At 40.2% G+C, this 25765-nt stretch overlaps 1 protein-coding gene across 2 annotated transcripts; it reads right to left on the reverse strand.

Moving 5' to 3' along the window:
• Positions 1 to 4981: 4981 nt before the first annotated feature.
• Positions 4982 to 25456, reverse strand: slc14a2 (solute carrier family 14 member 2). Of its 2 annotated transcripts, none has more exons than XM_084359526.1 (10): positions 25391 to 25456; positions 8560 to 8631; positions 8270 to 8438; positions 7533 to 7722; positions 7109 to 7237; positions 6710 to 6902; positions 6249 to 6396; positions 5877 to 6011; positions 5669 to 5718; positions 4982 to 5576 (listed from the first exon to the last, which is right to left on the reverse strand). In XM_084359526.1, exons 3-10 carry the CDS (start codon positions 8421 to 8423, stop codon positions 5157 to 5159), a joined length of 1419 nt encoding a protein of 472 aa, XP_084215652.1. In that variant the 5' UTR covers positions 8424 to 8438; positions 8560 to 8631; positions 25391 to 25456; the 3' UTR covers positions 4982 to 5156. The 2 variants fall into 2 exon arrangements, with proteins under 2 accessions (XP_084215652.1, XP_084215651.1); XM_084359525.1 differs by lacking the exon at positions 25391 to 25456 and adding an exon at positions 9638 to 9676.
• Positions 25457 to 25765: the final 309 nt, after the last annotated feature.

Genomic DNA, 25765 nt, shown 5'->3' on the forward strand with positions numbered 1-25765 from the left:
GAGAGGAGGGGAGATCCTCTTCACCTGAGCTGTGGGGAGTTGTTAGGGTTAGAACAGGTCAGAAATATGAGGTAGTATTAACAGAAAGTTAGACAGTTATTGTCCAGTCAAACATCAAAGGGTCACATCAACTGTCATGAGGTATGTAACCACTGTTCTGCTGATACCTGACAGTATACAAGTCGAGACAATTAGGAAGACTGCAGAGAGCTCTGTGGGTCCTCTCTCCGTGCTGCCTGTAATAAAGAGATCTGATTCATCACGCCGAGTTTGTAATTCTTCAGAGAATTAGCAGCTCTCTACTTCAACAAGCAGAATTTTCCTTACAAAACACTTTGCTACATGTTAGTGTTGTTCTTCAAAACATCGTAATAAAATAAATGCTGATTGCGCAATGTAAATGACATCAAATACCAAAACCATTGGTGTTTACTTTAGTTCCCTGTAAACCTTGCTATCACTATACAATTTTGTCTACCACTGGGCACATGGTCACCTGGGAAAAGAAAATGGAAATATTTTACATTGATTGCAAAACTATTGTCAATATGAAACTGCAAAACCTCTAAATTACAGCTACTGGGAGAATTCTCTAAACACGATGTGATTACACTGAAATGTCTTTTACGTGATGCTTCTCAGTTGTACCACCAGAGGTCTTTCTAGCTCTTCTGGAAACTTCCATACTGAATCTCATTCATGCTTTAAACATGGGAGATTATGCCTGTTTGTTTGGATATATAAAGGTATATGTGCATGTAAATCACTTGAAGTGATTGACTGATACACTGCAGATTTCTTGGGAAATGATTTATAATGTAAACCTGACAGACTTGAATGCATAGTGGAAACCATTGGCTACTTCATACCATGTCTCCAAAAGGGAATAAAAACGTTTACTCTATAGTTATAAAGGGAATCGAAACTATTTTGTGCATTTTAACCCAGTTACCGGTGGTAAACTGTTCCTTCTTCGTGTGTGTATTTCGTGTGTGTTTTAGAAAGTCTGTTTTGTACCTTGAAGACTTTTTGGCAGAATGCCACACAGCTGGAAGACATCATAGCACCAGTGTTTTCACCCTCAAACTTTCATTCTTGGCCATTAACAGAAGTGCAAAAGTACAAAGAGGCTATACAGGCTTTGTATTAAAAAAAAAAAAAAAAGAAGTAACCTGGTATGAATAATGAATAAGCTGCATGCTCTATAAAACCTGACAGACACCACAGGGCCCAATACATTGTCTTTGTTTACTAGTTGCAGTGCCATGAACTGCAGTTTCAGTTACTTTACCATCAATGTTGGTCTTTTGTGATTATTGGTAACATTATTTTCATTAGCTTGGATTCATAGCACAAGTTAAAGGAGACATGTTCACTTTCAGGTTCATACTTTTGTTTTGGGTTACTACTAGAATAGATTTACATGCTTTAGTGCTAAAAAAGACAAAAACACCAGTTTTCTCATATTGTCCAGTTCTGCAGCACTGTATTTGCCCCTCTGCGATGATCTGTTACATTTTTACATGCACAAGAACCTATATGACACACTGAAGGAAAGGAAAAATAAAAAAGCACAATAGGTCTCCTTTAAAGAATTGACGCAGAGCACAGAGCCGTGATGAGATACTTCTGAGACTCACTCACCAACATGGAGGGATAATATTTTTTCTAATGGATAATTTCTGTGAGATGTATTATACATTTGTATGAATGAAAATGAGAATTGCACTTTCTTTGACTTTCCAGCTTTCTTTATCTTTTCTCCATATTACACCAATTATTATCAAATCAGATTAGATCCATACAATCCAACACGTAACCATTTCTCTTTGATTTAGTGCCTTAAGTATATTAAATCTTTCTTTTCTTCAGAATTTCAGAACTTTATAAAGGTACGAACACCTCACTTTTGGTTGCTGAGCTTGATCTTGAAAGAAAACATTATATAAATTAGGTATAGAAGGGTTGAGCTCTCATATAAGTTATTCATAGGGAGTTATTAAAAATAGGATTGTTCAAACATTAACCACAATTCCCATGTTGGCATGGGGTGTCATAATGTTAGCATAAATCTGTGGGCATCAGGGTGAACATTTGTCAGTGAGATGAAATGTCACGTGACATTTGATCACTGATACACAAAGAATTGTGGAGGAAGTCTTTAAATGAGGATACATGGAATGAAATGGAATGAAAATGTGTTTGTTTTAGTGTAAACTGGTGTGTAAGTGTCAGTGCTCTGAAGACTGACTGCAGAGTTGCTGGAGGTGTAGCCATGACTCTGGTGATACAGACCTTTATGAAGCTTTATTATTGGATTATCTGTAAAGAACTATGCTATGTTAAAGATACTATTTAGGTCATTTGACAGTGTGAGATGATGGATCCATTCCAATGTATGTCAGACAAGTTAAAATCTTTCCGACTGTCACACCACTTTTACAAAAGCAGCCCTTCTACAGGTAGTCTGATAAGGTCTCAGATTTTCTGATATCCATACAACATGTGCATACAACAGAGATGTTTTGACAGGAACACAGCCCGCATGTACATCTCCAGCTGGCACAGGTTAAGATTTCAATGTGCGAGATGATTGTACAGAAAAATGCTGATTAAACTAAGGTCCAGGCATACCATGAAAGTTGGCCGTACTGCATGTTGTTTTCCTTTGAAGAGGATTTTCCTTTGAAACCTTACATGACCTTTTGAATGATTTGTTGAAAAAGCGCAATATTATGATAAAGCTATGGGGCTTTGACTCTGCTGAGCTGGCATCTGGATCCTGCTTTAAAATAAATCTTTATGTAAAGACTAAAACAGGCTACCATAAATTAATTCTCTCCATTATAATCCGTGAGTTCTAAAGAGGTCTGAGGCAATAGGTGATGCAAGAGGTCAAAAACGTGCAACGATACTATAAATCATGTGATCATGATCATACACATTCAGCTGAAAACTATACATAGACACTGTCAGTTCACATCGTGTTTGATTGGCAATCCCAATAAACACACCCACCACTCATTACATTGATACTTCTGTCAGTTCCTCTCAGTCAGAGACTTTTCAGTTGCTGGAATTTTCTAGGTCGTTGTGCTGCACGTGATTATCTGATCTTTAAAACATATCTTCATTGTGAATCTCACATGCTGACACACATGGGTTGACAAACAAGGCGAGCCTCTAGGAAGGTTAAGGTTACATATTTTCACTGTAGAAAACCTCCTGCAGTCAAATACCTGTGCTATTTCCAGTAACTGCAACCTACTTTGCAGCTTGGCCACCGTGCGCTTTTGAGTTTATGTTATGGTAATAAGAAAGGATTCATGAATACCACCTACATTTCTTAACCCTTCAAAAAGAGTTAAAAGATGAAATGACCAGTGTTGATTGTTAAGTTCTTGATGTGGGGAATCAGAGCGGGTTTGTATGAGTTCACTGAAATGATACGTTCCCATGCTGCCCTGCTTGCACCTGTGTATTTATGCTGTAGTTGCCCACCTGTGCAAATAAACCAAAATCTGTAATAGGATTAAATATTAATCAGTGTTATAGTTAATGATTGGGTGTGGATACTGTAAGTGTTAATGTGTAGAAGCAAGAAGCAAAACTTTAACCCAAAAGCAGTCAGTGGAGGGTTGGAATAAAGAGTGATATAATGGTTCAGGTGGAGAAAGTTTCCTGGCATCATGTCCCGGCTCCACCTGCTCGCTGGTGCATGAACAAGTCATACATCCTGTCTCAGAAAAACATTTAACTTTTGTTTTTAACCTCTAAACTTTATGCCCTTGAGCACGATTGGCTTGTGTTACTTTTAAATGCTAATATAAAGAAAATGAAGTACTTGTGTCAAGTACACCAGACTATTAGCCAATCTCACCTCAGGAACCTTGGGTAAATTAAGTCTTCATTCAACCGCCATGAGCCACATTCAATGAGGTTTTCCAGAATTTGGCAATTATTTAGCTGGCCTCACACCCCTCAATAACTGTGACATCTGTGGCATTGTGTCTTGTGATAAAACTGCACATTTATGAGTGGACTGTCCCAGCACACCTGTGCTATACTCACACTGTTTAATCAGCATTGGATTATCTTGGCAAAGAAGAAGTGCTCACTAACACAAATTTTAACAAATTTGTGTTTAAAACAAGCCTTTTGTGTACACAGAAAAAGTCTTAAATATTTCACATCAACTTCTGAAAAATGGGACGAAAATAACAAATTGAGACTGTATTTTTTTTAACTTTATTTGATTTGGGAGCAGCTGTAGCTCAGGAGTTAGAGCGGGTCGTCTAGTAATCGGAAGGTCGCTGGTCGAATCCCTGTCTCCCTCCAGCTGCATGTCGAAGTGTCCTTGAGCAAGATACTGAACCCCAAATTGCTCCTGATGAGCAGTTGGCACCTTGCATGGCAGCCTCTGCCATCAGTGTATGAATGTGTGTGTGAATGGGTGATTGTGACCAGTAAAGCGCTTTGAGTGGTCAGTAGACTGGAAAGTCGCTATAGAAATGCAAGTCCGTTTACCATTTTACCATTTGTAATGGTGACAGTTCCATCCATCAAACCTAGGTATGTGACTGTGGCTTTCAGTCACGTATGGACCAACAAACATGCTGGGCCGTCGGATGACTTTAGATCACATCTTCTGACTGTACAAGCATCCAAACCATCAACCACACGCTTCATTAAGCACTGGAATGTTACATTGGAGCAATCTAACCAGAATCACTGGACCAGAGAGATTTATTGCCGGTAAACAGGATCAGTGGAAAGTGCTCGTGTGCATTTTGAACATCACAATTACTAACCTATTTCGGAGCCAGACGATTTTCTTAGCACGAGACAAGTTTTATCACATCATACAGTTAGTATATATATATATATATGTATACACCATGGACTAGAGTTATCATTAGAAAATGATTTATTAAAAAAAATATACATTTCATATCATAACAAAGTTGTACAGTGTGCAATGTGTCACCAACAAATCATCCAGTTAAAACATCAACTGGACTCAGAAAGAACTGCCATAAGTTTTTAATTTGAAGGTGAAACAAGTAGTCTCAAAGAATATAAACATTTACTTGTTTATATTTGGTCATTCATTTTAATTGCCTTTAGTCTATTGGGTTTCTCTCTCTCTCTCTCCATTAAACATAATCAGCAGGAGCGACCTCAGTTACATTATTGCGTTTGTTTTCTCCTGCAGTGTCCAGTGGTTCTACCTCTTGTGTATGGTCTTTGACAATTGTCTCGTCATTTTTACCCTCTGATTCTTCACTGTCTACTATCCCGTTTTCCATTCTTTCAAGCTCCAGCCTCAGTTTCTCCTTCTCGTTCAGTCTAATTTCCTCTTCTGTGGCTTTCTGCTGCTCCTCCTTCTCTTTCCTCTCTTTCTCAGCCTTCTCCATTTTCTCCTGCTTCTTCATCTTCCAGAAGAAGCCCAGGTTCTTCTCAGGGTAAGTGACTTTGGCCAGCGGCAGCTTGAAAATCCTGTTGGTTCCCGTGGTTAAGAGGAGGAAAGTGAGAGCAGAGAGACAGAAAGGCCAGGTGCAGGCTGGCAGACCAAACTGTAGATGAAAAAGACATCAAGCTGCAGTTAGTAACTTGTGTTAATTATGAGCCAATATATAAATAGATGTAAACGAAAATGTCTACTTACGGTGGACATGATATTGGCAATGGCAGAGCCAAGGTACGCACAGAAAAAAGCTGCAGAGGAGAAGAGAGATGACATTTGTGTAAATGCTATAATAGATTACAAGTAACTGGTTGTTCTCTTCCAGTGTTGCACATGATTACATATGATGTTATCATCATGTCTGAAACAGATGCTCTCTCAGATTTTTATCTTCTTGGTGTCTACTCACCACATGTGATGGCAAGCAGGTGCACCTGCCAGGTGAGTGCGTAAAACATCCCTCCAATGGCAATGCAGGCTAACACGCAGTTGTATCCCCAGAGGCCAAAGTAAATGTCTCCGAAAGGAGCTGCCAGAGCCAAACCTTCAAAAAGATAAATCACAGCCATTAAAAAATTTGCCATTCAGTTTAAGTGAGATTGTGTTATCGAAGTCCTGGTTGTTTTGCACCTTTAACGAATATTTTTTTAAATCATCGTGGATATTATTTTAAAAAGCAAAAATAAGTTGTGCTGTTTATTGAGGTGAGGCAGAATTACTTTTACATTATTTATCTGTTATTGGGTGCCCTGCCTGCCAAGGTAGTGACATGTCATCTCACCGGAAACCATACCCACAGCAGATCCCATCACAGCATGAGCACAGGTGATAGGGGAGGAGATGAAGAGGGATATGATGAAGATTCCTCCTGTCCAAGGATTGTCACAGCCGTAGACCTGGCCAATTCCCACAGGCACTGACATGAACAGCTTGGGAGGTAAACACAGGGAGGTCAAACATAGTTGAAGATGCATACCAGAGTAGTTTACACCTGCAGGTTTTTTCCACTCATGTATGACCTCTTGCTCATTAGTAGAAACTTTGAGTGGGTGAGTTATTCCCATTTGCTGAACAGACATATCTTGGCTAGAGTAACTCTAAAGACTTTTGTGACAGAGCAGGTCATGTGCCAATAACAGAGGACTTTTTCTGACACTGGTGTGTCACAGTGCACAGAATCTAAAGCATGCAGTATCAGCCCTCAGAGAGGTATGTCAAAAGAGATCCTGGCCTGTCACTGACCTTGGCTACATCGATTTCAGCCCAGGTGATGTTTGGCAGCTCTGAGCGAGGCTGAATGAGGACTTGGGGAAAGTGGTGGTTGTAGTGGCCGGTGGCAACCATGTGGAGACACACCAGGATGTTGAATGGCAGGGTGAACACTGGCAGATCCCAGCGGCTGTTAATCGATGCCAGGGCACTGGACACAATCGGGCTGAAAGACAAGGATACAACATCATCAGTATTAGATTGAATCCCCATTTGACAACATGTATATGTTTACACTGCAGTAAACTGATCAGTTTTTACATTTTATGTGTCTTGGTTTGGTTAATTTATCCGCTTTCTCACATCTACCTCAAATTTCTTCTGATTTGAATCTACCTTATCATGGAGCCATTAGTTCATCAATTTGCTTACCACATCATGGACATGAAGATGTTGGGTAGCAGAAGCCACCAATACCAGTTTCCTGCTTTGGAGAACACAGCCATCAGCAGACCCACCAGGATGCCATTGTAACCATACAGCCCTGCTGCAATTGCACCCCTAAGGAAAAGTCATTTAAATGAATAAATATTTCTTGGTGTACAACACAGTGTAAAACCATCTAACATAACAATGTGCCTGTCTACTGCTGAAATGAGTATCATCAAGCTATTTCATCAAAGCATACTCAGCAGTTATGCAATCACCCGGTGTTGTGATAAACAGAGTCTAAAAATAAGTTTGATACGTGCAGTGTCAGTAAGCATCCGGACAACTCTTTCTATATAATGTCACAATTTTACTACATTTAATTTATTATTACGTGTAGCATCAGTTTTGTGTTGAGTGTTCAAACCTGCTCTGTTGCAGAATGAGGGCAGAAATGGTAGCAAAGAGTGTGCCCACAAAGCCGTTGAGAGCCCACCAGTAGTTTTGCAGGATGAGGCCTCCAAAAATGATGAGTCCACTCAGAGGGTTGTTGACAAACATCACCTGAGCAGCACCACGCAAAACCCAGTCCAGCAACTGCAGTAAGAAAAACTGCCCTGGAGGATGGAAAGAGAGAGCAGGCAGAAATCGTTAATATTTTTGACAAACCTGCTTCATATGCCTTTATATTGAATTTTATGCAATTTGCAATATTTCCATTAGCAAGACCAAACTCAATACTGAACATTCTTTGTATTATTTTAAACTACACAGTGTGAAGTGAAGCCTGGGACGTCTACGTCACCATGTGATTTTGCAAGGTCACAGAAGCCATGTCCTGTATGGACAAGGATCATAAGCTTTTCTACTGGAACAAATGACCATATATCTTCACAGGGCATGTCATTCTGGATGTATAGCCTGGCTTAACTTACAGGTGCCCTTACAGGTTCCTGTCATGAGTTTGTCAGTAGTACATCATACATACAATAGATGTCATACAGTACATTCAGTAGTTGCATGTCGTTTACCTTAGTTGTTCAAATAATTGCATAATTGAATTTGGGGTGGAGTAATTGATCATACATACAGTACTCAAATCTATACATGCTTTTGTGTGTCAGGACAGAATTTTCTCAGTGTAAACAATTCAAGTTGACTTACTTTCCATCCATTTTCCGAAAGCCTTCATGTCTCCAGAGAAGTAGGAGACTCCCTTGAGGAAGTGGGCCCTGGTCCTCTGAAGGGTTGTGGGAGCTGGCTGCTCCCTGTCCTCCTGGGAGTTGTCATGCTCAGACGGCAAGTTAGGGTGTGCCATCAGGGGCTGGAGCTCCTTTGACCACCATTATTGAGAAATTAATCAGAGAATTTAGTTTCAAGGGATGTTTGAAGCATGTAAAAACACAAATAGACTTTCACTTTAATGTATGTCTAAACTATGAACACTGACTCACAAGTAGGGTGGTGGCAGGAGAGGTGGTTGATAGTGCAGCAGGAGTGGAACAGTTGATATTCTTTTGAATATCCTGCAAGAACAGATGAAGAAATGTCACTTAGGAGCACATTAAGTTTATCCATATTTATTGTAATGCAAAATACATATATTTCTGTTTACTGCATATTTTACTGTATAATCATTGTATGAACTTGTATGAAAAACCAATGTCAAATAAATCTTGAGATGTCTTGAGAAAAAATATTTTTGACATAAAATATCATTTAATTGTGGTTTTATTACAGAGGACATTCAACCAAAACCTGGCACACATTGAATTATAATCATTATAACATTACACCAATCAGCCACAACATTAACACCACTAACAGATGAAGTTAACATTGATCATGTCATTACAATGCAATGTTCTGCTGGTAAACCTTGGGTTCTGGCATTCATGTGGATGCCACTTGACACACACCACCCATCCAAACCGCGTTGCGGACCAAGTACATCCCCTCGTGGCGACAGTACTCCCTGATTGCAGAGGCCCCCCTATCAGGACAAGGTGCCCTGGCACACGTTTTAACCTGCTCGGGAATGTGAAAAGAGCCCAAGGTGTTGACCCGGCCTCCAAATTGCCCAGGTCCCAATCTGGTAGAGCATCTGTGGGACTAGTGGAATAAGTCCAATTGATGGAAACCCTACCCCCCAACCCACAGGACCCAACGGATCCACTGCAATTGTCCCAATGCCAGATTGCACAGGGAACCCCCATAGGTGCCATGCCTTGATGGATCAGAGATGTTCTGGCGGCAAAAGAGGAACTTGCAAAATGTATAGCAGGTGGTTTTAATGTTGTGGCTGATTGATGTACATTGCCCCACTGTGGCCAATGATTTCAGTTAATTGAATTTGAATATATCATCCATTGGAATCAATGCTCTCAGAACTACATACATAACCTAAGCTTACACCTGCAGTATCATCCCTTTTCAATCTTAGCTCATTTGATTAAACACATTAATTAAAGTTCAATCACGTTTTACTGTCCTATAAACTTCAGCGACTCTTAAAGTTACAAATGCTCCTACCTTTGTGCTGTGTAATCCAGGCATATGTCCCAAAATAAGTCCAGGTTGTATAGTTGCCAGCTTTTCTAGAGCTGTACAACAGAGATATCCACTGAAGGCTTTTATAGCATCAGACCAGAGAAAACCCCTCCTCTTCTCTCTCTCTGCTCAATCTCAACAACAATCATAGGCAGACAGCGGTGATAATATTCACCACGCCCAAGTCTCTCCAGACATGGACCTAGAAACAATTTCCTTTCTCCTGTACTGACAACATTAAAATGAAAAGGCAAGACCTGATCAGCAGCTGCTCCCTCTCCAACAGTCAGTCACTTGAGAGATTGTGCACTCCACATAGACCAGTGTTACTGCCAGACCATGGGGTGAATGTCCCAGCTTGGACCTCACTATTATTAGTGGTCCCCTTGCAACACCTAAATTACTGTTTTTATTGCTCGCTGTGTATGTATGGGGGTGGGGGGTTTTGTTTATATTGTTCTCATTGTGAAGCACTTTCTGTTACTTTTCTGTATGAAAAGTGCTGTACAAATAAAGTTTGATTGATTAATTGATTGAAGACACTTTTTGCTATGACAAGTCAAATTGTCTACTGTAAAAGCCAATTTGTGACACTGTCTAACAGCAGCTAAACTTCGTAAACCACCTCGGTATTGGATTCCCTGTTGTCAAACTGGCCACAGTTGGTCTCCAAGTTTGAGCTTGATTCTGACACCGGCAGTGTTCACTTGGAGCCTGGTACAGCCCGGTAGCCGTTGGAAGCGGTTACTTTAGCAATGGTTATAGCCGTCTTTTCATCAGGAAACTCCATTAATCACAGAGGGTTCAGGCAGACCATCTGGAGGATGTTAGAGGGAAAACTAGAAAACACACACACATATCAAAATATGATCCAGTTTCACCTAAATCAGTGAATAAAGTTATACATTTGTGTTTTTGTACACTAATCAGTGAGGCCTGGGGATTTCTGATGGGTTTTAGTGTAATCTCATCGGTTACACATGGGTATTTTTATGGGTTACACAGAGGGATTTTCATGGGTTTTGTAACGTATTCCCATAGGTTTCAAATATAATTCAATAGTTTTCACATGTAATCCTAAAGGTTATATGGATATTTACAGGGCTTCAGATATTATACCATGAAAATGTCCCAAAACTATGTTTCCAATGTGCAAAGTACATGTTTCACTTGTGCAAAGCATGTGTTCAGCATATTTCACACCTGATTTTAATATGCTTTCACATGTTTTACAGGTATTGCACGTTTTGCTGTCCTCCCCCAACATCCCTGTGGTCTAAAACTGAGCAGGTGCTGCTGTGCAGGTGTCATTCTTGTCATACACTTAATCTCTACTGTCTTAATGCTTTTGTGAGCATGTCAAGTTGACTGGTGGAAAAGCAGGTCTTGTGAATTTATGACCTGTAACATGTTGACCTACTCCTTGAGAGCAAATTCCATCAGGTCACTGTTAATCACAGCGGAAGTATTTTAAGTATTTTTCAAACTATGGTAATTGGTTTCTTATAAACGTTATTCTTTGTTAAAGATGAACATTACAATAGTATTTATTGAATAAATGAAGAAGTCTAAATGGGGATTTTTTTTCTGTATAAATGTAGGGAAACATTTCTCTTTTACAGTAGACATTTTGACTTGTCATAGCAAAAAAACGTGTCATTCAAGCAATCAATCAAACTTTATTTGTATAACATTTTTCATACAGAAAAGTAACAGAACGTGCTTCACAATGAGAACAATATAAACAAAAAACCCCACCCCCATACATACACAGCGAGCAATAAAAACAGTAACTTAGGTGTCCCCATCTACTTCAGTTGTTTAGGAAAATGCTCCGACCCTGTTTTGCTGTGATGCTCCAGAACTACAAAACTTCACCCAACTTCCCCTCTGCATACGGGTGAGTAGAGAATGACTGAATTTTCATTTTTGGGTGAACTTATCCCTATTACATTCCACCACTGTCATCTTATGATATCCATGTCACATTATCAGAGATAGCAGTCACACACACACACACACACACACACACACACACACACACACACACACTTATAGGTGGATAGTGCGAGTGTGTTTGTTCCTTCAACATTTATTTAGTCGTTAAAAACAATTACAGTGTAGTTACAGAGCTGATGAGCAGCATTGATTGCTGTTGCAGACATCTAGTCATCACTGAAGGAGGAAGGGGAGCAGCCAGAAAAAGATGGTGATGGCCAGAAAGAGATTTTTAACAATTATGTAAGACTGAAAGAGGAATGAAGAACAAACAGGTATGACATAACCACCAAAACCTTTCAGGACGTTATGGTGAGAAGCTGATTAAGTTTCATCTTGTGATTTATCAGAGGAGATAGTAAGATTTTATTACACCCAGACGATACACCGTTTCTTCCTTTTTGGGTTAAGTAATAGTTTATATAGTGAGTAGTTTTATAGTGATTTAATTTCCAATGCATTGATGAAGTAGTCAAAATACCCTGGTTTTTATGATATATTGGTCTACCTACAGGTTTTCTTTTTCAACTGCTAACAAGCATCAGTCAATACTGAAGCCGCCTCTCTGTACAGTCTGCATTACCAACATGCATCATGGCCGAAAAGTTCATCTCACTTCCAGAACTCACTGAAACCACCAAAACACTTCATACATGTCTCAAAATAAGCTTGTTCGACCACAAAGGCATGCACTGCAACTCATAACACACTGACCTCAAAATGCACTAACAACAAGTATTATATAAGTGAAGGACTTTTTATCTTGACATCTCTACTACATGCATTTGCTGCTGAAATTGAAATCAGCTTTGTTAGGGAATTATTACTATTTCATTGTATGATAAATACTTTAAGATAAAGATTTTCTGTATATTTCATTTTATTGCCAATATACTTGCTATCATTCTGTTTTGAATGTGAACAGTTTTGAAAACAGCTTTGTTAGTTGTAGTAGTAAGTAGTTGTAATTATTTTCTACCCCAGAAAGCAATTAAAAATTCAGTTTGGTCCACATAGCCTTAGACAGAGTTTGAAGAGGTTTGACAATGAAACTTCAGTTTTAACCAATGCATGTAAGCAATCAAACAAAAAAATAAAAAATAAAAAATGGTAATATGGGCAGTACAGCTAAATAAACACTACTATAAATGGGTCAGAGTAAGGCAGATGGTTATTTTTCTTCTTTTCATTCTTGGGAAGATGCCTCAACAATGTCCTCATGCGCCATAGCCGCCTTATCGTAATCAGCATCAACTTGCATAATGATGACGTGAATGGTTACATAACACTAAATAGTGGTTTAACATTTGTAACTAGATATTTCCCTTTTAAAAAACAGATATTGTAGTTTCACATGTTGATCCACTTGGGTATATGTCAACAGACCTGCCCCCTTTTTTTAAACAGATCTGTCTTTCACTGTGTTTGCAAATGATTTCATTAAATATTTTTGTTGTTTTTAACATGCAAATCCACGCCAGTCACACACCAATAATACTTATATTACTTCATGCATACATTTGTCTCAACGGGTGGTACAAATATCAAAACATAAAAATGCAGTGACACTAATGTCTCAAAAAAAATATCACTGTATCGTTTTCTTCTTTAAGAGTTTATGTAACAGCTTGGCTTATCTCATGGCAGTTCATCATGTTCTCCACAGCAGAGATTCAACCTGTCTGTGCAGTTACCCTCCAAACACAAGCTGCTGTGATGGAGAGTCACTGACTGGAAAAATGTACACATCAGAATTTGCATACAACCTGTGTGAGACTCAAGGACTATGTCTCAGATGTGATGGTATGCAGTATGGGGGCCCCTCATGGTACGGTGCTCTCTCTTCACACACAACACTGTGAACTGTCACCTCCAAAAGTTCTCCGATGATACAGCCACTGTTGGGTGTGTGTCTGAGGGGAACGGACAGTAATATAGGGGGGTCAACAATGACGTTGTTAACTGGTGTGAATGCAACCACCTGCATATAAACACCAGTAAAACAAAGGAGATGGTGATTAACTTCCAGAGGAAAACACCACAGATCACACTAGTAAACATCCAGGGTTTGGACATAGGGATGGTGGCAAAATACAAATATCTGGGTGTTCACCTAAACAATAAACTGGACTGGAGTGACAACACGGATGCCCTGTACAAGAAGGACCAAAGTCGCCTCCATCTGCTGAGGAGACTGAGGTCCTTTGGGGTGCAGAGGACATTACTTCGAACATTTTATGACACTGTGGTGGCATCAGCACTCCTTTATGCAGTGGTCTGCTGGGGAGGTAGCAGCACGGACAGGGACAGGAAGAGACAAAACAAACTGGTCAGGAGGGCCAGCTCTGTCCTGGACTGTCCACTGGACTCCATAGAGGTGGTGGGTGAGAGGAGGATGTCAGCCAAGGACAACACCTGTCAATCATGGACAACACCTCTCACCCCCTGCACCAGACTGTGGAAGCCTTGAGCAGCTCTTTCAGCAGCAGCCTGACACCCACTGTGTAAGAAGGAGCGCTACCGCAGATCATTCATCCCCACAGCCATCAGACTATTCAACTCAAGCACTACCTGAACAATAACTTTCCACTCACTTTGTTTTTTGTAAATATCTTATTTTTTCTATTTATTTTCTATTTAACTTTATGTGTATTTGTCTGACTCTTTTTCCTGTACTGTTGCATCTTGAGCTGTAGTAACAAGTGCATTTCCCGCTGTGGGATAAGTACAGTCTTTCTAATCTAAACTTGAGTGTCAGTGGCCTGAGGAAAAGAAGGTTGACAGGGACATCTAGTGGAAATAAAAGAAATTACACATAGGCCTTCATTCCCCTTCTGGCCTCCATGATCATTTGGTAACACTTTACAATAACCATAATTAATAAATGGTAAATGAATGGTGAATAAAACTTTATTCAATAGTTATTTCACAGTTAACAAACAATAAAATGCTTTACAAACCATCTATTAAGTATTTGTTTATGGGAATTTGCAACTGATGTTTATAACACTTTGTAAATGGTTGATAAATTGTTTATGAAGCATTTTATTGTAAAATGAATAACTAGTTTAATTAACTATAATTTTACTATTAATCATTTATGGTTATGAGAAATTGTTACCACACTTTTCTGAATATGGGTTACAAAGTGCTTGCAGAAAAAAAATATATAGGTAAAACTAAACAATACAAACGACAGGATGATAAAACAACACAAAAACACCAGGGTTAGAAAGGGTCACTTTCAAAATGCAAAATTTTGTTGGCAGAAATTAAATATTTTATTCATGCTGTGTTCCAATGTCTTCGGACCCAGTAAGAGATCGGATGCTTACATCCCTGCAGAAGTGTGAGTGCAGAGATGTACTTTATTCATTTTGGGCAAGTCATTTTCTGAGAATTTAGATTTTTTTTCTTTCTTATCAGGTTAAGATGAGATTTAAATGACACTATAGCCAGTCTGATTTTGAGAAAGAGTGGTCTACAGTCTGGGGGCTTGAACAGCAAAGGCCTGATCACCTTTAGTCACAAGTCGGGATGTAGACCTCACACTGGATCAAACCAACAAATTCGTCTAGATCTGTTCTTCTTTGCTACAGACTTCTTTGGTACAGATTTTTTTTCATGGACTATACACAAACTCTCGCAAAATAAAACTAATCATACCAAGCTGCGTGTAGGATCAGAAACTTCTGCCCTTACTTCTACAGGAACAGATCTGACAAGATTAGAAAAGGCAGCAATTCCGTGTTTTCATGCAGCCAACCCACCCTCATACACACACAAAAAGGATGGGGCTACAAAGTATGCCCCTATGCATGTGTTTGTTTCTGTGTGTGTGTGTGTGTGTGTGTGTGTGTGTGTGTGTGTGTGTGTGTGTGTGTGTAACGGGGTGGTGGGTGGTGAGGGGGCTCTCCAGCCTCTGCCAGAGTCTATGGAACCTGATACTTGATGACTCCCCATCACAAGAATGTGAGTTTCCTTCTCTTGGAGGATCTGGCCTGACGCCCGGCCACATCTCCATCTGTGTGTGTGTGTGTGTGTGTGTGTGTGTGTATGAGCATGTTACTTGTTACTATTTGCCCCTTTTTCAGAATGAGTGGCCTCTTTCAGCACAGCGAGGCATTCTTTGCATCCTGGATGTCTGATTTGTTTTCTTAGTCTTCTGCTAATGTGCTGTCACTTTCATTTGCAAGTTTCTGTCTGGAAAAAAGGTTGCGTCGAGGCTTTGAGCTAGCAGACAGAAACTAAAAAAATTATCCTCTAAATTTTTTGTTTCTAGCACATTTTCCGATTATATAAACATTTAATGAGCATTCAGATAACCTGACACTGATAATAATAAGTGTTGTTACTGTTAGGAACCGACAGAGGTTTAACTTCATGGTCAGAGGTGTAAAAGTTTAGTCATTTTCACTGGAAACTTCCTGGACAGACGTCTACATACAGTGTACAGTCACATTCACACCTATGGATGTAATGTTTCCTATGTTGAAATCAATGGGGAATATTAATTGATTATTGACAATTGATAAAGCTATTAATGTTAATCATATGAAATGTATGTTATTACTATTCATTAATAATCACCGGAGCACCACCCTGGAATCCGGGATCAATAATCAAATATTGTGCTTTTAGTCTCAAGGCCTGAAGTTTATCAAAAACTGTTAATATTACAGAAATATCAATAATTAGAGAAATAGAGGGCGTAAATCCTCGCACTGACCATCTCAACCAGCTGTTATTATAACATTAGATTGTGCAAAATAATCACAGAAAACTGCTCAGTTATAATCAACAGTGTTTATCAAAGCTTGCCCTCAACTACAAATAGCAATTCTACAAAACAACATAAGCAAGCAAAGATATATATATGGATGGAGATCTGTATGTGTGTGTGTGTGTGTGAGAATATGGCCGACAGGGAGTCCTGTTGAAAAGACTACAAAAATGGCAGACCTGACCTGGGGAAGTCACGTGCGGACAAGAATTAAAAAGATAATGAATTAAAAAATGGCAGACGTGAATACGTCGACCAAAGGTGGTCACTTGAACGAACGCGCAAGATTTGAACAACAGCAATTGTAACACCGTTGGTTTCATATGCACTTTGACTACACACAAGATGGATTGGGAGGAACAGTGAAACACTGTTTCAGAAAAGTAGCCATGCTACCATGAGGCATCCACATCTAAGGTTATAAAAGGGAGATACCACGAGACACACGTATCTTATGTTATAGCAAGGTCATTAATCATTAGTCTCCAACAAGTAGCTCATAAGATAACGTGTGTGCGTTACCCCGAATGTGTGTATATGGGTGTGTATATGTGTGTGTGGGTTAGTACAAGGGAAAGAAGGTAAGCAAACACTTAACAAAACAAAAAAGAGTAACACAACAGCTGTGAGACGCACAACAGTTGTCTCTCTCTCAGCCAGAGGGTCGGCAAGCAAACCGAGGTTCGTTTACTATCGTACAGAAACACGACGTACTGTGGTCACACACCGCAGGCTATCCTCCGAGTGGCTCAGCGCAAATTAGCTCCTAGTGTAAACACATATAATCAGCATAAAGTGCATTATACCATAGGTAGGACTCGCCGGTCACAACAAAACGTAATCAACACGCTATAACTATCTGTCTCTGCACAAACAAAAGCCTCTTACTGGGGTGGCTCGTTGCGACTAGCGTGTGTCCCGTCCAACTCCAAACTCCAAACTCACTTTGGATGCGAGTGCGAGGTCAGCTGCAGCGAGTGATGGCAGGCTGTCCTCTTGTTAGTGGAACCAAACAGCGGGATCGATCAGGTTGAAGGACCGGACCTCGCCGTCTCCTTCTGAAGAAAATGTTCTTTCTTCTCCTTAAGCCTTGAGTGATGTCATGGTCATCTTGCCAGAGTTTTATTGATTGCGGCAACTTTCGTCCAATAGGGAGCGGGTTAGAGTTTTGGGACGGGCATTACCTCGAAGTACAGTTTGCCGGACCTTTGGGCGTTGGCTCAGTCCTTCATTCTAAAAATCCTGCTGGTTTGAGAAGGCCTTGTAGTAAGACTTCTGGTTTTCCTTACAGGCCTCTCTATTGTTCGCAATATGTGGATGAGGTCCTATTACCTCTGTTGGTTTTAACTTCTCACCCTGCTTCAGGGAAATGGAACTGTACTTCACGGTGTCTTGGTACGTCGTGACACAACTGCTGGGTGTGGTCGGGTACGTCACAATACTGCAGAGACACTTTTCACACAGAGATGTCACATTATTGCCGCAGCGGCAGTTCACCAATTCTCCGCCATTGTTTGTTCACACAGAGCCAAGCAGCTCCGGCGTAAAGACGAACCGGTTGTAATTCAAACAGCAAGCCTTCCCTGCGGCTCCAAAAGAGGCTTGACGGTACACGTCATGATGACGATGTCTGTGTTTAGATTAAAGATTAGAAGGAAAGATGCTTGAGATGCGAATTGTTTCGTTTGAAAACACATTTTGCATGAAATGATTTCCTTCTTTTGAATGAAAAGCTAAAAATGTGGGATGTGTGTGTCATTACAACCTTGTCAGAGCACTCTCTGCACATTCTCTGCATTTTTGCACTTTGTAAAAGTAGACATGAACGGCCAAAAATGGTCAAATATTTGGGCTCCTTTTCCTGCTCAGGAGCTCCAACATAAGATCTGTCTTGTTGTCAGATTCTTAAAACACACTGACACTGGAGAAGATAGATGTCTGCTGCTGAAAAACAAAAGTTTTACATTTTAAACAGAACAGTTTTTATATGCTGTACAACACCTGTATCATCGAGTTAAATGTTAATCAACACACAAATTCTGTATCTTCTTTTCAAACAAAGTCAAACAACATTCTCAGGGAGAATACATGTATATATATATACTGTATATGGAAGGAAATAGAGGGCCTGACCTGCTGGTCTCATTACTGGAACCATTTCCTAAAAGTCAGTGAGTCTTAGGAGATGATACTGAACTTTGGGAACAAGCAGAGAAGGAACTACGCTCCTATCAACGTTTGTCAATGGGTCCTCCGAGGAGACAGCTTCAAGTACATCAGTGTTCACATAACAGAGGGTCTGACCTGGGTTCTGCGTACTGACTCAGTGTGAGAAATAGACTGTTTCACCTTCAGACTCCTGAGGGAATTCTGGATATCTCCTCAAATACTGATTTATTTCTATCACTGCCTGGTACAAAAAAGCACCTCACAGGAACATAAGGCCCTGCTAAGAGTGGTTCCTTTATCTGATTATGAAAAAGGCAATGCTCTACCCTACCTGAGAGATACTACACATAGACAGTATAAAACATGGATGTCGTCACCCATAGGTTTCTGAAGAGCCATTGTGAAGCTCAGTGTGGTGGCTTTGGCTGTTAAGGCATCTTGGCAGTGCCTGACTCCCAGCTGATCCAAAAATAGTCAAATAGGTGGAGCATGGTGGAGCTGAGGCAGGCCAAATAGTCTGCTGACAGCTAGCTAAACAGCTAACGGTTAGCCATCATTCAAAGCTGCCACACCCTTAATTATACATTAAGCCTCAGTATTAGGGGTCAACCCATATGTTTTTTTCAGAGCTGACACCGATGTTGAGTATTAGATATCAAGGAGACTGAAAACCGATTTTTGGGACCGATATTCATTTACAGTAAAACTGAAAATCTTTGTGTCAAAATTTAGAACAACCAATGATTGAATGAACCTAATTACCATGTACTCAATTACTGTTCTTAAGTACAATTTTCAGGTACTTTACCTGAGTATTTCCATTTACTGGTACTTTAAACTTCCTCTCCGCTACATGTTTGTGATATATTTAGTTACTAGTTAATTTGCAGATTCAGATTATTCAGTATTTATAGGCTCTTTATTGTGACGTGTTATCAATCAGATATTGTTGTGGGCGGGACATTGTGTCAGAGGATGCTGCATCAGAGCCAAAGTAATACATTTTTAAATTGGTTTATTTCATCAGCAATCAGACAGAAAAATCATTGCTACCGATAATTAGAAAAATGCTAAATAGGGCCAATAATCGGTTCACCCCTGATCAGTATAATATAAACAAGTGAGTTGTATACCCCTCATGAATGGGGTAATTTGCTATAGAAACCAAAACAGTTTTTTGCCAAGCTGTGTACACTTTTATATACTGCTGTAAAGTTGGGCATTTAACATGGGACTCCAGGGGGAACAACTCACTTTTGGTGCCAGCCTCAAGTGGCCATTTGAGGACCAAATATGCTGTGTGTGTGTGTGTGTGTGTGTGTGTGTGTGTGTGTGTGTGTGTGTGTGTGTGTGTGTGTGTGTGTGTGTGAAAACGTACCCATTTTATGTGTTTTGGCCTTCTGTACACATGTAAATGGCGTTTCAGGTCACTGACAACTGAGCTTTTGGAAAGCTCCCGCCAGGTTGGAGATATTCAGAAACACCGTTTTCGGTGTTTATGTGTAGACAGGAAAACCAGGGTTTTTTCGCTTGTCTCCTTTGTTTGGCAAGCTTCTGATTGGCCAACGTAGCCTTATGGTAGAGGTATCCATTCCACCTGCATTTGCGTTTTCATACCGTTGGTGTGGACGGGAATTTCTTTTAAACTGGAGGAGGAAATTTTTTTTAAAAATACAGGTTTTTAAAAATATCTGTGTACGTGTGGACTAGGCCGTAGACAGCAAGGGAGGCGAGAGAGAGCAGGTATGTGTGAAGACAAAGGCTTACTTGTTCGCAGCAGTTCTTTATCCTCATAACACTCCTCATTTGTTTACACTGTTAACTCTCCCACTTCCTCCATCCTTCACTGCCTCTCTCTCTCTCTCTCTCTCTCTCTCTCTCTCTCTCTCTCTCTCTCTCTCTCTCTCTCTCTGGTGACACATTCATTCACTACAAGATCTGTAATCAGTGTTTACACTCTTGCCGCCCTTCACTCACGACATGAGTTGCAGCTCAAACAAGTTACTGTAAATTGGACCATACCCTGTGTTGGCAGGACATGCAGCCTTACAAACATTTCACATCTGAATCAATAACCCGAGTTGCTAAGCAAGATGAGAAGAAGTCAAGAACGAAACATCGACATTGTTAGGAGGATGATGATGAGAGTGAAATAGTTCCCAAAAGGACTGGATTGGAGGTAGTCAGGGAAGGGTAGCGGCAGCATGACTAATGGTGCAGAGTTGTATAAGTCGGTGCAAGGAAGATGTGAGTGACGGCAAAATTCAGGGGTTAACTGTGAAGTTAGGTCTTGGCTCACAAAGAGACAGGCCTGCAGAATTAAAATCAGACAGACAGAAAATTGGAGCAGAAGAGAGAGATGAAGAGAACGACAGAGAGAGGAGGGAAGAAAGCGGGAGAGCGAAGGAGAGCAAAAGACAGAAAGTAATTGGTTCGATGATGGCTTCCAGCTGCATGGCACTCAGCCAAACCAACTCTTCATGACACACACACACGCACACACTTCAAGTCAGTAGTGCACCATAAACATAAGATCTTGGTAGTTTCTGACAATATATGTTAGCAACTGTGACATGCTCAGTTGTTGAACGTGAAAAATTCCTTATGTGATTGAAATAATGACCTGTTTCTAATACTTTCTTCCCGTTCTGGTGGCCGAGAATGTATAACCTAATGTATAACCTAAATATAAATGTGTGTTTGTCCATACTAGCCGCAGGATTCTCAGGCCAGATCTTATTAGGGTAACACTTTACAATAAGGTTCCCAAAAAGAGTAACTAATGATTCACTAATTAATGTGTCTATTGGGTAACTCAGTGATGTTTCAATTTACTTGAAGGTCCACAAATATAGTAACTACTGATTAAGTAATTAGTCTTTAACGATTTTACTTGGTAACTACTCAGTATTACTGCACTTGAACGTAGACAAAAACAGCAACTAATGATTACATTTTAGTTTTTAATGAATCTATTGAGTGTCTACTCAGTATTATGTTTCACTTTAATTGAAGGGGCACAAAAAGGGTAACTAATGATTAAGTAGTTGGTATTTAATGATTATATTGGGTAACTACTCAGTATTATGTCTCACTTTACTTGAAGGTACAAAAAACAGTGATGAATGATTCAGTTATTAGTAATTGATGAGTCATCACTAGTTCATGCCAATCCGCGGGTGGTTGATAATTAATCAGGAACAACTCATGAAGAAAGCGGTCAGTATGTTGATTCACAGATATTTATGAACTAATCATTACCTAATGATTCATTAATGTAGTATCTCACAGTGTGTTCACTTATAACTTGTCATTAACTACTATATAGTCCTCGATTCACAGTTATTCAGGAATTACTCAGGCATCAATGATTCATTAACTATCAAGTCATTCCTGATTAATTTCTTGCCCACTTTTTTAGTAACTACTCACATTTTGTGTACCTTATTGTAAAGTGTTACCATTATTATTACCTCTGCAGTAGAGCCCTTTGAGGAACTACAGCAGCTACCATGGAAAGCAGAAGACTTCGGAGCACACTGAGATGCTCTGTTACAAAGTAAATGATATTTTACATCTATTCCATAATTCACTTACTGCAATAACAACAGGATACAGACAGGAAACAGTGACCTATATGTGCTGATAAACAACTTGCAGCTTGTTAGGTGCTTTCATAAAGATTCTACTGTGAACTGGGGAGTTGAAACTCAGCTGGAGACGCCGACTCTCTGTGACAAAGATTCGCTGACAACTGATGTGAGCACATATGGGCAGATGTGAACGGGTTTGTGGGTGATGTATGTTTGTGTGTATGTGAATGTTGGCGGCATAATGTAGCATCTGTTTGAGAGATGGTAAATTAGCAAGTTTCCCTGCGAGGGAAGCGACAGAGTGTCACTCAAAACAAATTGCTCACACACAGCACAACATAACCACAGTCATCACCCGAGCTATCATAAACATTAAATAGTGGAAACATGATAAATAACTCAGGGACAAATCCGGGCTGTGTGGCAGGGGAGAGCGACAGATTAACATCCATGTTAACAATTTTACAACTTGCAAAGACTGTCAACAAATTAACCATCAAAATGAATTATGATAATGAAGAGAAAAAACGAAAATTTGCCCTCATTTGTCAAAAACACATTCACAAAGCACAAAAAAGTTATGACTGTTAAATTAACATTCTGGCAGGCCAAATAAAAGAAACTAACATTTAATCATTGCATATTTAATGAATCCAAACATCATCAGTCAGTTCTCATCATGCCTCATAGGAATGGATTTTGGCATTTCCAGTTAAAGGAGTTTTTTGTCTTATGTTTCTGAGCATTTCCAAATGCAAATTCACTGTCACAGATGTTCCAACAAATTACTTCCAAAACCTGACAAACATTCAAGAGCAGAAATCATTAAATATAACTTTCTTTCACGACGATGTTGCTGAGCTTGTCTGAAATATTTATCAGGACAGAGATGGGGAAGTGAATTTGTCGGCCGGTTTAACAGCTCATTTTCGGCCTTAATGTCTATCTCTGAAGAGAATCTGTCTAATTGATATGCAGCTACCACTTTGTATTACACTGTAGGCTAGTCATGGGCTGTTCAGTAATACTGTAACTCCTAAAACAAGGCTTCAGATGGCTAATCCATGTCTTGAGTCAGTAAAGCCGTCTGCTGTTTGACATTCTCACAGCTTCTTGCTCTCTCTCCCTCCAACCCTAGTTGCCCGGAGGCTTTATTCACTAAGTCAAAACATTGGCAGCTCCAATATTTTAATTCCTTTTTGAAAACTGATTTTCTTCTTTATTGCTCATGCTCATCTGTTTTTTATGTGGCCGTGACCAGGAGAATAATGTAATTGGAGTCCAAGTAAAGACAAGAACACTGTTTGGATCAGATAGAGTCTGATCAGGGCTGGAAAGAGCCAGCAAATGTATCTTTGTGTGCACGCCAAATTTCTCCTTCTCCCTTTCTTGCACTGATGGATGTCCACTGCTCTGCTCTCAAACAGATGGTAGGGGCATTAGGACGGGATCTTCAGAAACGAGAGAAGCAAAATTATTATCTCTGACATTTCAATACAGCCTTTAGTCCGCACTTCCAAGAGGGCTTCCAAATCCATTCAAGCTAATCTAGACCCTTCTTCACACAGCTTATCCTTCTCAAGACTCTTCCTCTTTAAGCCCCTTGGATCACTGCTCGTCAAAATCATCTCCACCAATTTATCTATTAATTTACAGTGTGTAGAGCACACCCACAACATAAAGACACCATCGTGTAATGACATTTAAGCCCTCAGATACTGACTGGATGTGACTGTATCCTTTTCTCTCGGTGTTTATGCCCTCAGCAGGAGACAGGCCAAATCCCAGGCTATGGCATGCTAAATTAACATTGCATGAGTTGACTGTGGTCTTCACTCTCGCAGCAATATGAGCAGTTATCAGAATCACACAAGAGAGTCTTATTATGCATGCTAGTAAATGACTAATCTTTAATGAGACCCACATTTAACCTTCTAATGGCTCTTTATTAGACTAACAAGCTATGCCCCTGTGTGTATGTGTAATGTGTGGAAAAGCGTGTGTGCGCACACTGTATGTGAGTGCAGCAGTGAAACACTAATTAAGCTGTCGGATGGTGCAGCAGATTAGGCAGGCCCCCTGCAGAGTCTTCGGCCCCGGTAGGCAAACAGGCTTCATCCCTCAGCCAGCCAACCCAAATACATCTCAGCCCAGCACTACCCAGAGCTCAGCAATAACATTAGTGCTCACTACACCCAAATATCTTTAGCCCAGTGAGGCCGGATCAGATGGCCTGCCAGAGCCAACAGCCCAGACTGCTGGGTGACTCAGAGAAGGCTGCACAGAGATTTTAACTTCAACTAAAGGGGAGATTATTAGCCACAGTGTCTTTATTTATTCACAGATTTACTCATCTGCATTGAGCACATACGCACACAAAGACGCAAACACACACATGCTGAAACATAAACACACAAACTGCCACAGATTAAGTGTGGTAAAGAAACAAAGAAAAGAGGGAATTGAATGTTTTGCAGAGAGCAAAGTGTTCGTTTCATGGTCATGAAAAACCACAAGATTATAAAGTTCTTGCATGATGTGTGTGTGTGTGTTTTAAGATTTACTTACTCCACCACAAACGGAAGGAAACTCTAGCTTCGACTTTGTACAAATAACAGTTGAAACTACTGTAAGAGGCGTGATGGGGCATATGTTGAAAAAACCAAGTATATAGGTAATCTCATTTTTCTTTCTCGCTTTTTATTACACATATTCACACACACACCGACACACTGACACACTCACTCACTCACACACACACTTAAATTCATTTCTCTCTTCCAACATTCACATCATTGCGTGTGCATACAGTAATAATTCCAATACATCTGCTGTCAGTTTACATTAATGAGTTAAGTTCTGTTTTTCGTCTCTTGTATGTGCACTCAGCACTGAATAAATTACTGAAGGAGGTTGCTGTACATTTCTCACCATATGAATTACAAGTATTTTGTGTGTCTCTGTTGGATTTGTGGGTTTTTCATCCAGGGTGGCCACAGATTCTGATCTGGGTTTCGAATACAGCGCCGTGTCCAAAGGGAACGCTCTACTGTTACTCCACCTTACAGTGTGTGAACCTAAAATCACACCACAAACAGGGGAATGATCGTTCCTCACTTTTCAAACATTCACACGTTTAGTTAGATTGCGACTATTTCGGTTGAAAGCCCATCCCAAGCTGTGTGCACGTACCTGTGTGCCTGTGAGTGGCCTGTGTGAGAATGCAGCTCGTCCTGGAGGATGCAAAGCTGCTCTCCCAGGTTCTTAAAATGGCCGCCTGGAGGCATGGAGGAATAGGGCTCCTTTTATTAATGCTACACCTTTGATTAATCTGAGCAAATCTGTTCCCCATCCAATGGCTGACAGCTCTGGGGCCGAGGCAGGGACCCCAGTACACACACACACACACACACACACACACTGTCAGTGAGTGTTGACACAGTCCAGATGTTGGCAGCTCTGTTCCAAATGAAAGCAGGGCAGCCGGCCAACAACCTGAACCGCTCTCCCCATCAAATGATATGTTTACAATAATACTGTTCTGAGACTCTGGAGACACACGCACAT

Source organism: Pagrus pagrus (genome assembly GCF_965226575.1).
Source record: "Pagrus pagrus genome assembly, chromosome: 8".
In the NCBI taxonomy this organism is placed as follows: Eukaryota; Metazoa; Chordata; class Actinopteri; order Spariformes; family Sparidae; genus Pagrus; species Pagrus pagrus.